This window comes from Spinacia oleracea, chromosome 4 (genome assembly GCF_020520425.1).
Source record: "Spinacia oleracea cultivar Varoflay chromosome 4, BTI_SOV_V1, whole genome shotgun sequence".
NCBI classification, from domain to species: domain Eukaryota; kingdom Viridiplantae; phylum Streptophyta; class Magnoliopsida; order Caryophyllales; family Amaranthaceae; genus Spinacia; species Spinacia oleracea.
In genome coordinates, this window is record NC_079490.1 from 17,636,440 (window position 1) to 17,649,106 (window position 12,667).

The 12,667-nt window shown below is 36.2% G+C and overlaps 2 protein-coding genes across 2 annotated transcripts; both read left to right on the forward strand.

The window, feature by feature from the left end:
- Positions 1 to 4,074: 4,074 nt before the first annotated feature.
- On the forward strand, positions 4,075 to 8,964 carry LOC110799980 (F-box/LRR-repeat protein 3). Its single transcript, XM_022005266.2, has 7 exons — positions 4,075 to 4,802; positions 5,127 to 5,252; positions 6,573 to 6,677; positions 6,786 to 7,185; positions 7,279 to 7,408; positions 8,119 to 8,413; positions 8,529 to 8,964. The coding sequence occupies exons 1-7, from the start codon at positions 4,158 to 4,160 to the stop codon at positions 8,772 to 8,774; spliced, it is 1,947 nt and encodes a 648-aa protein (XP_021860958.1). The 5' UTR covers positions 4,075 to 4,157; the 3' UTR covers positions 8,775 to 8,964.
- Positions 8,965 to 9,437: 473 nt separating this feature from the next.
- On the forward strand, positions 9,438 to 12,024 carry LOC110799979 (putative pectinesterase/pectinesterase inhibitor 22). The gene is made up of 2 exons (XM_022005264.2): positions 9,438 to 10,494; positions 11,042 to 12,024. The coding sequence occupies exons 1-2, from the start codon at positions 9,498 to 9,500 to the stop codon at positions 11,710 to 11,712; spliced, it is 1,668 nt and encodes a 555-aa protein (XP_021860956.1). The 5' UTR covers positions 9,438 to 9,497; the 3' UTR covers positions 11,713 to 12,024.
- Positions 12,025 to 12,667: the final 643 nt, after the last annotated feature.

Genomic DNA, 12,667 nt, shown 5'->3' on the forward strand with positions numbered 1-12,667 from the left:
TAAAAAGAAATAAACACATCATGTAGGATTCGAACCCACAACCTCCTGCATAGAAACAACACACTCAATCCACTGAGCTACAGACACAATTGATGTCACAAGAGGTTACTTCTGAATTATATTTCTATTTAAACTGTAATTCATGTTAAAAATAATTTACAATTAAGTAAACCGCCATCTGAGATAGCGGTTTTGTTTTAATACAAACCGCTATCTGAGATAGCGGTTTATAACATTGAACCGCCATCTGAGATGGCGGTTTGCTTTAAAACGAAACCGCTATCTCATATAGCGGTTCAATGCTGAACCGGAAAAAAAAAATTACTTCTCTTTCTCCCTTGCTTACGTGGACGGTATGGTGGGAAATAACTTAAAAAGTAACGTATTTAGGGAATTGTTGGATCTTTATGCAATATTGAAGGAAATCGCTCTCAAAACTTGGCGCCTAATTTAATATAATAAGAAACTCATCCATTATTGTATGAATCATGGCCATACTCAACTCTTTGATTTTTTTTTTTGACGGATAACTCTTTGATATTGATGTCTAGTGCGTTAAGAAGAAATAGTAACCTTTTTGTGTAATGATCCATTTTTTAAATTATCTAACCAAATTGTTACTCATATGTAAAAACAATTTAGTTAATTGTACTGCTAGATAATTAACGACTGCACTTTTTACAAACAACTTTGTTGCACATTTTCTATATATGTCACGAAATAATAAACATATTCACCTTCCTATAGAGTAAATGAGTAATAAACCATAGTTTCTTTATATACTATTTTTAAAATTGGTGAATCAAAAATCAACAAAATTTAAATATCTTATGTTATCTATAATCATTAGGCAAACCTAAAATTTTGAAAATCATAACAATTAAAATTGGCACATATAATAACAATAGAAGTATATAGTAGACTGATGGAGCATGTGTACGATAAATCACAAGTTTGAATCTCCACTCCCTCATTTGTAAAGTCATAATTTGCGATGAACATCTCTGCCCTCAAATAAAGAGTATAAAGATGGTAAGCAACTTGTTACATGTTTGACATTTTCCCAATGCTAAGACTCAAAATATCTATATGAGGCAACCCCCATGAGCCTGTGTGCCTTTATTGATGCATGTATATATCTTGCTGCATGTTAGTATATTGCATGATATTTCTTCTACTATTGTTATGTTCAATGCTTGTTGCACATATGGGAGTATGTTAGCAAATAAAACAATTAGAACAACTTATCTGAATATTGCGAATTACGAACTGAACAATTGTCGCGCCGTGGCCGAACTACTATTCTAAAAGACAATTTTACGCTATCCCGAGCAATGGAGCGCTTGCGGTTGTCCTCCAAGGTTAACACGACATCAAGGATTGTGTGCAATCACAAGTCTGATTGGAGACCATAATATTTGCACAGAAACAGAAGTGAGTTCGAGAGAATATGAATTACAATTTCTGAAAGATGTGTTTTTATAAAAAAAATGGAAAGAGGAATATATATATATATATATAATAAGTGTTTAAGGAAACTGCAACAACCATAAAACGGCTAAGGAATTAATTAAAACGGAACGGTTTTTCTAACCGTTACGTAATCAAGGTAAGATTCCTGTAACAAGAATTAACCAAACCTCTGGCGACACCCGCGCATCACATTCCCCAATATATCGAGCCCGACCTAACTTGCATGTGTTATATGTCCACACATACCACTTTCACACTTTCTCAAACAAATAATACACTCAAGTCCTCATATATAAAGTAAGAAGGAGGTTGGTACTCCCTCTGTATTTATTTAAGGGATACACTTGCTTTTTCCGGCCGTATTTATTTAAGAGATACACTTGCTTTTTCCGGCCGTATTTATTTAAGAGATACACTTGCCATTTTTAGTAACTTATCAATCCCACCATCTAATTAAATAATCTATCTACACCCCATCCCCACCCCCATCCTCTAAAATGACATGATCCCCACTTTTACTTATTAAAATATCTACCCAACCCCACTTGTTTTATTATTTTATTTTCATTCAATTTTTTTTCTTAATATCCGTGCCCGACCAAGTGTATCTCTTAAATAAATACGGAGGGAGTATTATATTAATGTGGGACATTTCCCCCTTTCATTTTTCAACTGCTTTCTTTTGCCTTTCCAACAAAAACTTTCAACATAATATGCTGGCACAGTGGTGTGAATCAAGTCTCGGGAATTCAGACGTTGCGCAGACGGTTAAAAGACCCCTATGTGACAAACCGCTAGCAATGATCCGATATCCTACAATACTCTCTCCAACAAGGCTGCAAATCTACAATAAGACAGTTCAACATGTAACCTACATAGTCGTATAAAATTGGAGGAGAATGAATAGTCAACGAAAAGGCTAATTGCCTACTTGAGCATTAGCATAGTAGGTTGTTTATGTTGATGATGCTCTGGAGGTGTGGTGGTGGATAATGGTGTTTCATTTAATTATTTAATAATGAAGTTGAAGGTGGAAACTGGTGTAGGTTAGTAGTAAGTAGAAAGCATAAGTTATTAGTTAAGACTATAATTAAGACAATTAGAGACAGGTTTATGTAACAGCAAGTGGGCCATATGGTCCCATGTGTTACACTGGAGTTTCTAGAGAAGGGCATATGCCGCGTATCTACGTATTGATAATTTAAAACCCTTTTCATTCATGGAGATAGGTACGGTTCTTCGCACGTTAGCTTGTGGGCCCCATTCTTGTATTACTTCCTATCAATTGCCGTACGAAACTCCAATCCGTTTCGCGAGTTCCTACGTGTTAGTAGAATTTAAGGTATAAACTCCCTAATCATTTTCCCGTGGAGAGATAATATATACGATTCGAATAATAGAAACACTATGACTTCGGACACTATTCATAAATTTTAATTTGACTATCGTTTGTAATTTATGTGTATAGAAAAATATAGTTTCGTGAGATCGTGTTTGAAATATCAACTTTTTATAAGTTTTACGAATACAAAATTAGAGATATTAATGTCCAAATATTTATATTGGCAAGGTGAAAACTGTCCCTATTATTACGAAACAAAGAGAGTATAAAGGACAACCACTTTAGTTGCTGACTCTTTTTTATTTTAAGTTACTAGGATTATTTTCACGTCTTTAGCCTATTACAATTAAACTCAAATTTATTAATTTAGGTTACTGGAATTATTTTACTACATATATTTATGAAGTACAATATCCAAATAGTCTCTATTCTAAAAAAAAGACTCTGTTAGGATTCAATTTCACATCTCAAACATCACACTTCAAACCTTTATATATTAAGGCACTGTTCTTTTCACCTTATTTCCACTAATTTCAGTAAAAATAGTTCAGTTAAGTTCAGATAAGATAAGTTTAGAAAAAATAAGGGTTGACCAAGTACAATTTATAACTAAAATAAGTTTTGATAAGTTCAGTTAAGTTCATATAAGTTCAGATAAGATAAGCTCAGGAAAAATAAGTGAAAATCAGGTGAATAGAACGCAGCCTTAGCTACTTGATATTCACATAAGAGCATCTTCAACGATAAGCTAATTGCTTAATTAGCTTGTCATGCCACACAATTAATATATCAAGCTACTTCCCTTTTTAACTAGTTGGTACCCCAATGGCTAGCTACTAGCTTGATATTGTTATAATCATATTTATCACTCAATATTTTTAATTTAATTTAATTAATACTATTTCATTAGCCATTTTTTTTCAAGCAAATTAGCTTGTTAAGCCCCAATGGCCAGGCTTATTATCATTTGAACTCCAATCGTTAAGCTAGTAGCTTGAAATTTGTAAGAATTACAAGTTAGTCCCTAACTACAACCATTGGAGATGATTTAAGGGTTATGTTACTAATGCTAGTAGTTTGATTATCCATTAAAGTAATACATAAATACAAACATGGAAACCCCATATATATTATTAATAAACACATATACACCAAGTCATATAACCTTCCAACTTCCAAGTAGTCTCTTTTTTAAAAGCTTCATATGTTTACCAAAGTCACCTTCATATATATAAGAACATATATATGATCTCTCTCTTTCATCATCATTCCATCTCTCACAATAAACTCTTCTAATCACTACTTAATTACTTCATTATCAACTAAGTTTAGTTTTAGTCTAATGACTATCTTACAATTACACCAACAATGCCCTTCCTTACCCCTCTCCCTCTTAACCGACGACCTCCTAGCTCACATCCACTCCCTCCTCCTCGACACCACTCACCGTAAATCGTTTCGACTCGTCTGCACCACCTTCCACCGCGTCGACTCACTGAGTCTAACCCACCTCCGCCCCCTCCACCCATCCATCATTCTCTCTCTACTCCCAAAACTTCCCTCCCTCCACACCCTCGACCTCTCCTTATGCCCTCGCGTCGACGACTCCCTCGCCTTCGCCATCTCCCCTCTCATACGCCAACGCATAACATGTCTTTCCCTCGGCCGCGCGTCCGGCCTTACACGTGTGGGACTCGAGGCTCTCGCACGCTCGTGCGAAAACCTCGAGTCCCTCGACGTGTCGTACTGGTGTAAGAGGTTCGGAGATAGGGAGGCCCTCGCGCTATCCTGCGCCACGGGGTTGAAGGAGCTGAGGTTGGATAAGTGCTTAAGCATAGGTGATGTGGGGTTGGCCCACATTGCGGTGGGATGCGCAGGATTAGAGAATGTAAGCTTGAAATGGTGCTTGGAGATTACTGATCTTGGGATTGGCCTTCTTGCAACTAAGTGCTTGGGATTGAAGTTCCTCGATGTCTCTTCCCTCAAGGTTTGTTGTTTCTTTTCTTTTGGTATTGCATCTAATTTATATTTTTAAAATGATCTTTACTGTTTTCATTTTAGTCTGTTTTTGTAATGTTATTGATATTATGCTTCATATTATTTTTAGAAAAAATATTTACTTCCTTTTCTTTTATCTTAAATTCTTAATATTTGTCTAAATAGTAACGGTAAATTATTCAACTTCTCAAAATGTTAGTTGTCAAGCATTGAAGAAGATACGAGATATTAAACACTTTGCTAAATTTATAATTAGCAATTGATTTTAGGATGAAATCTAATTTTAAACAATGATTGATTTTTTCGGTTGCAGATAACAAGTGCATCATTGCATTCGATTGCGGCGCTGCAAGGACTAGAGAGTTTGGTTATGGTGGGATGTGGTTTGGTGGATGACTTTGGGTTGCATTCTCTTGCTAATGGCTGCCCTTCACTTAAGGTTAGTACTCCCACAAGATTCATTTTATGTACTTTAGTTGACTTTTTTTCTTTTCTTTTCTTACTAACAAAGGGAATCCCTGGCCTAGGGATTCTTTTCCCATGAGAAAAGCATTTCACTAGGACCAATTGTTCTAGGGATTATTAATATCGAAACTGATAAAGGTCGCAACATGCGACCTTTAAGCCGTGTCACAATGATGACGTGGCAGGCTTATATGTCATGACTTAAATTGGAAATTAAAATATTTAACTTATATTTTTTTATTATACATGTTATAAAAATAAGGTAGGAAAATCTTAATATTCTAATTTTTTCCCTTTTTTATATCGGCTACCTTATTTACATATTTTCGTAGTTGAAATATTGAATTAATAGTAAAAATATTAAGATGACGCGTAGTCTACGTGGCGCTTATATGTACCAATTAAACTGCGACACGTAAGATTGCGACAATTAAATGTTGTCGCAACTTGCGACCTTTATCATCGTCCTATTAATATATAGTGTCTGACACGAGTATATTGTTAAGGGATGTCTTCAAAGGACATGCATAGACGAGATTCGATTACAAAACTTGGGTACTTAATATTAAGACTCTATTAACTAATTTAGTTGACATTCACTTTTATAATATGTATTTCCTCCGTCATATATTTATAGCCTTGTTTGACTAAAAATACGGATTTTAAAAAAAATGGAATATATTACATGGAAAATTGGAATAAAGTACGAATGATGATTGATTTGTATGGAAAAGTGGAATAAAGTACGAAATATAATACAAGGGGAAATGGAATATAATACTTGTTTTTGTTTTGTTGTATTATCAATGCATTTTTTAATTAATATAGTACATGAGAAAGTGAGGAACTTAATAGCCAAAAATAGAAACAAGACTATAATTCTGGGACGGAGGGAGTACTATGTTAGACTATCTGCTCAACTTCTAATTAGGGCACTCATATTAAGACATGTTACTTCAATTCTTTATTTTGTACTAGCTTAGTTTGTGGTTAAGAAGTTCGATAACCTATGTTCATAGTGGTAAAAAGTGAGGGTCTGTATACGATGTGTCTCAGGTTCGAATCCTCTCACCCTTTGTAATTTATATTGTCCTTGTGGCTCATACGGAGAGAGGGAGAAAAAAAAAATGTCCCTATTCTCCCAAATTTTTAGCATGAACCAAAAAATGAATGGCAAGTTTATTTTTGCAACTAGTATATATGTAGTACGGGCTCCTAGCTAGGATTCATTGTTTCTCAATAGACAATAACGTATAATGAAGTTATCAAATTGTCCTCTGTGGTACGGTTGTAGGTAGTAGATATGTCAAGGTGTGATGGCATTTCTTCAGCTGGTTTATGTTCAGTGGTTAAAGGACATCATCAACTGCAGCAGCTAACTGCAAGCCATTGTATGGTCGTGAGTACTATTTAAACTGTGGGAAACCCTTTCCTTATTTCTTCCTTCCATTCAGATATAACAACTAATGTTTTCTGATCTTAAACTCTCATGTTACATCTTTGGCAGGATCTCACCTCTGATCTTCTTTGTGCATTGAAGACCTTAAAGTCTCTAACTGTATTCAAAGCCGATGGTGCTCGAGTTTCTCAAGCTACTTTCCAGACCATCACAAAAAACTGCACATCTCTTGTCGAAATTGGGCTAAGTAAATGCATAGGACTGCGAGACATTTACATCATACAGCTTGTAACAGGCTGCTGTAACTTAAAAACCCTTAATCTTTCGTGTTGTGATGCTGTTACTGATGACGCGGTTGCAGCCATTGCAGGGTCGTGTAAAAAACTCCAGTGCTTGAAGTTGGAGTCTTGTGGTTATGTAACTGAAAAGAATCTTCAACTCCTTGGCTCCTCCTGTGTTCTTCTTGAGGAGCTAGATCTTACTGATTGTTCTGGTATAAATGACACTGGTATGCAACTTTATCTTCTTCTGATTCATTATATTTCAGAATAAGTTACAGAGTGTTTGATTGAAAACAGGAGTATTTTTTTTCACTTTGCAGCTCTTGGTTTCTTGTCTCGGTGTTCAGAACTTAAACTGTTAAAAGTAGGGCTTTGTGATAACATATCAGAGAAAGGATTGTTCTACATTGCTTCCAACTGTTCCAAGATCTGTGAACTCGATTTATACCGGTACACACCCTGACTTTGCTGTAAGGATAGGTTTGTTAAGTTCTTCTCACTACAAAATAATCATTTTATAGAGACGAGGAATTTCGTCTCTATATAGTCTAAATCCGTCTCAAATTGATGCTTAGAGACGAATTTGAGACAGAAATAGGGCGTCTCTATAGAGGGCGTCTCATAAAAATTTGAGACGGAATTTTTACAAATCCATTACAAATTTGAGACGGAATTTTTGAAATTCCATATACAATTCCATCTTAGTTTTAATTTAGAGACGAAATTTTAGTAATCCGTCTCAAGTTTGAGACGTTTATTGTATCCGTCTCAAAATCCATCTCTAATTGACGCATAATTTTGTAGTGTCTGCATATGCCTTTAAAGAAAAAGTTGTTGCATATGCAACAATGTTTGTTAAAATCGCGATTCAAATCGTAGAATCGTAAATATGGTCTTGACTAGCGAAAACCTCATAAGTTTTACTCTCGATTTTTATTTAATTATATCACTTACCATACAAGGCGGAAGGAGTAATAGTCAAGTATATATTTCAATTATTAAGTTTTTCACCTGTAATTTAAACACCTTCAATGAAATTTGAGAATGAAATCTTGATTACACGTACTGTTCGTTGAATCTTACGATTTAATTTTACAATTCGATTCTAAGAGTCCCTTAGATGCAAAGTAGAATCTCGATTTTGACAACCTTGTTTGTAGGTGTCCAAATATTGGAGATGAAGGAATGGCAGCACTATCAAACGGGTGCAAGAAGTTAAAGAAGCTGAATATTTCATATTGCACTAGTTTAACTGATAAGGGAATGGAGTACATCGGCAGACTGGAGGAGTTAAACGTCCTAGAGATGCGCGGGCTAATGAGTGTCACTGGTGTTGGACTACAAGCCGTTGCTGCTGGATGCAAGAAGCTAGCAGTATTGGACCTGAAGCACTGTCAGAACATTCAAGACTCGGGTTTCTGTGCTCTTGCCAACCACCCCAACAACATACGCGAGGTAATTTGTAACCATTAGTCTACTAATAACCAACCTAATATTGTGCATTGCACGGGTTAAACAACTAGTTAAGCAAGTCTGAATTACTTATAACAGTCTGCATTCGCGTTGTCAGATAAGCCTTTGTCATTGTGGCATATCAGATGCAGCCTTATGGATGGTGCTGAGTAAACTTACATGTCTTCAAGACGCGAATCTGGTTCACCTTCCTAATGTATCAGCAAAAGGATTTGAGCTAGCCCTTAGGGCATGTTGCATCCAACTAAAAAAGGTTAAATTGCTTGGATATCTTAAATCTTCCCTTTCCCATGAATTAATTCAGTTTCTTTGGTCCAGAGGATGTAAAATTAGATGGGATTAGAATAAGTATTACTGAAGAATATGTGTTTGTTTCATTAACAGAGAAACTTGGTCCATTGATTCTTGTTGTAATAAGGTGTGTGCCAAATTCAATAAACATTATGTAACATCTTTTCCAAAAGCTTGTTTACCAAATGTAGCGTTATGGTTTGGGCTTTACCTTATGGCTTGAGTAGTTGTGTTGAACCCCAATGCTTTATTACCAAATTGTGTAACATAAGGTAAGGTTAGAAGTTACCTTATGGCTTATGTTGAAACCAAGTCCACCCCTTCAAATTCGAGTTCCATTGTACAAAATCCCACACTATATTGCCCAACTCTTATAGTCTTCTATTGTACTGTACCAGTTAAATTGTTCAAGATCCGTCACTGCCACTAGTATTATTGATCTTTACCATTATCTATACATCTATTCTAAAAGAAAACCAATAGAAGTTCAACAAGTAGTAGAAGCTCACTGACCTAGCGAAAGTTACTCCATGGAAAACGAAGCCAATAAGAAGCCATCATTCCGAATCAAGGCATCAAGCAAAGCATAAAAGTTGAGATTAGCTTCAAACTTTTACCTTAATTGGAATAAACAAAACTTTGGTTAGGGTAAAAGCATAACTTTTCACAATTATCATACATGACCCTACCCTAAAAGAAACTATAATAACATTAACACAAACACTCAAATTTAATTTTGTGACCACAATTTCCTTAGTTTCCTCCATTATTTTGCATGCCCTACCCAAAAATGTCCAAAATATTACCATTTCTCATCCTACTTCTACTTTCGCTTTCCCTTAATGAAGCCCTCTACAACGAAAAGACCGTTTACAATCAAATTCCAGCCAAAATCCTACAAAATATGATCTCCCAAGCATGCGCCAACGTAGAGGACGAAATCAATTGCCTTTCCAACGTCGAATCTAGGCTACCAAACGGCCCTAGGAACGCTTCTTCGGTCCTTAAGGCCGCCTTAGAGACTTCTCTGAATGAAGTTCAACTAGCCCTAAGAAAGGTTTCTGATTTTAGCTCCCTTTCATCCTCCACTGCTCGCGAACAGATAGCAGTGGAGGATTGTAAAGAGCTCCTTGACTATTCAGTCACGGAGCTCGCTTGGTCTCTCTCCGAAATGAGAGAGATTCGAGTTCGTGGGTCTGTCCATGACCGTGGAGGAGACCTCCAAGCATGGCTTAGTGCCGCGGTTAGCAACCAAGATACTTGTCTCGAAGGGTTCGAGGGTACGAACCAACATGTTAGGAATAATATTAAGGGTAGTTTAACACAAGTAACACAACTTATTAGCAATGTTTTAACTTTGTACACACAATTACATGCCTTACCCTTTAGACCCCCTAGGCATAATCATTACCACAATAATAATGATACTAATAAAAATAACGATCAAGATTATTTTCCTAAATGGATGACTGAGGGTGATAAGGAACTTGTGGTTTCTTCTTCCACAAGTAAGGGAATTCATTTAGACGCGGTTGTTTCGTTGGATGGTACCGGGAAGTATCGGTCGATTAACGAAGCAATCGACGACGCTCCGAATCATAGTAACCGGAGGCATGTTATATATGTAAAGAAAGGTGTTTATAATGAAAACGTTGATATGAAAAAGAAGAAGACTAATATTATGTTGATGGGTGATGGCATTGGAGCTACGGTCATCTCTAGTAATAGAAATTTCATGCAAGGCTGGACTACCTTTCGCAGCGCTACTTTTGGTAAGCTTTTTCTATGGTTACTATACATGATTCAATTTTTTCTTTGTTCTGTAACATATTTTATGTGGCCGGGAGAAGTTAGAAAAAGTTAAAAATGGTGCGATATTTGTGAAACAAATAAAGTATAAAAGTTACTCCGGCCTCAAAATCCATTAAACCTGTCTCGTACAAAATAATGTTGAAAATGTTTAAGCTGTTATAGCATAATTGGACTAATAACAGGCCTGGGCCTTTAGTAGGACCCAATTACATATGATTGGGCCGAAAGTAATATTTGATGAATGAAATTTGTAAAGAAGGCCCAATAGTAGAAATCTATATCACATTTATTTTAGCCCCATTGATTTCAAAAAACTATGTTATTAATATTAATCAAAAGTTGGAATTATTCTTGTGGAACAAAAAAGTTAGATTATTTGGATAAAAAAAATATATGCCGACTTTTTACATGTCAAAAAGTAAAAATACTCACAACAAGGCTCTAAAGCTATAAAGTCACATACTCTTGAAATCTCTCTTTTGCTAAAGAACATACCTTCACATGCAGCTGTCTCTGGCAAGGGCTTCATAGCAAAAGGCATCACATTCCGAAACACCGCGGGCCCCAAGAACCACCAAGCAGTGGCCCTTCGAGTAGATTCCGACCAATCAGCATTTTACCAGTGTAGTATGGAAGGATACCAAGACACTCTCTACGCACATTCCCTACGCCAATTCTATAGGAATTGTAACATCTATGGTACCATCGACTTCATATTTGGTAACGGGGCCGCGGTGATCCAGAATTGCAACATCTACTCTCGTACCCCACTTCCACTCCAAAAGGTTACCATCACGGCCCAAGGAAGAAAAAGCCCACACCAAAGCACGGGCTTCTCGATCCAAAGTAGCCACATTTACGCGAACCAGCCCGCCTACTTGGGCCGACCCTGGAAGCCCTTCTCTAGGGTGGTCTACATGAACACCTACATGAGTGCTACAATTCAACCTAAGGGTTGGCTAGAGTGGTATGGAAATTATGCTTTGAATACTTTGTACTTTGGAGAGTATAGGAATTATGGGCCTGGAGCATTGTTATCGGGCCGGGTAAAATGGCCTGGGTTTCACATTATCCGAGATGTTTCTGAAGCTACGTTCTTTACTGTTGAACAATTCATTGATGGGATGTCATGGTTGCCAGCAACTGGTGTCAAATTCTCAGCTGGTTTGACTAATTAGAATATGTAGATCATGTTAATGATGTGAAAAAATGAATAGAACTATAGTAGTTTTATTCATTTTTATGATCTCCGTGGTAAGATTCCATTACTCAAAACTTTTCTCAGCTTGACGTTTCTATGATCTCTAATTAGTCAAATGCTAATCATATCACCAATTAGAAAAGAAAATAAATTGGTATTATCCTTAAGAGAAAATGAGACATTGTGACAACTATGAAACCTCCCTTCTAAAACTCTCTCTCTAAAACGAGAGCATCTCTCACTAGGTGAGTTTAGTCAAGTTCAAAATACTTGAGTTGTACTGTAGCATGCAAGACTGATTGTTATCAGTTTACCAAGTCTTCCCCTTTAACCAAAAATCTTTCTAAACTTTCTTTTTCTGATCTAAAGACATGGCCTTTTTAGTTTTTTACACCACATTTTAATCCAATCAGATTTGGGACGCTTGAGTTTTCTCCTTGATTACTGTTTCATGCAATTAATCTTAGTGGTTCATTCAAGGAAAACCATCATTATATTTTCTTGAGCCAATCAATTCCTCATTTTCTAAGTTTTTCTAAAGGTTAATCTTTAATCTTCTTCGGAAAGTTGTTTTCTTTTTTCAACTTTATGGTTTTGGCCAATTGATTTCTTGCGTGAGTCTTCTGAAGGTTATCAAAAGGGTTCAGTGGTTTCTGAGAAGAGAGAAAACCATTTGAGGGTTTTGGCCAAGTGGCTTGCATGCATTTCAAAACCCATCGTTTCTCAATCTTTTTCGGCTACTTATTGTGTTTGATCTTCTCAAGCTTGAAGATCACCTACCTTCAACTCTTTCTCTCTTAAATTTCTCTTTTACTCTCTGGTTTTATCCAGTGTGTTCAGTTGCTTCCTGTTTTCTATCTTAATCATGAGCAATCAAACCCCCCCCCCCCACCAACCTTCCCAAAATGGCAATTTACATCAAAACTCTGCGA

Excerpts from the sequence above, each read along its gene's own strand:
- LOC110799980 (XM_022005266.2), top strand. The coding sequence starts at position 4,158 with ATGACTATCTTACAATTACACCAACAATGCCCTTCCTTACCCCTCTCC. Across the intron at positions 6,678-6,785 it reads CTGCAAGCCATTGTATGGTC|GATCTCACCTCTGATCTTCT; the intron begins GTGAGTACTATT and ends CATCTTTGGCAG. Across the intron at positions 7,409-8,118 it reads TGTGAACTCGATTTATACCG|GTGTCCAAATATTGGAGATG; the intron begins GTACACACCCTG and ends CCTTGTTTGTAG.
- LOC110799979 (XM_022005264.2), top strand. The coding sequence starts at position 9,498 with ATGCCCTACCCAAAAATGTCCAAAATATTACCATTTCTCATCCTACTT. Across the intron at positions 10,495-11,041 it reads CTTTCGCAGCGCTACTTTTG|CTGTCTCTGGCAAGGGCTTC; the intron begins GTAAGCTTTTTC and ends CTTCACATGCAG.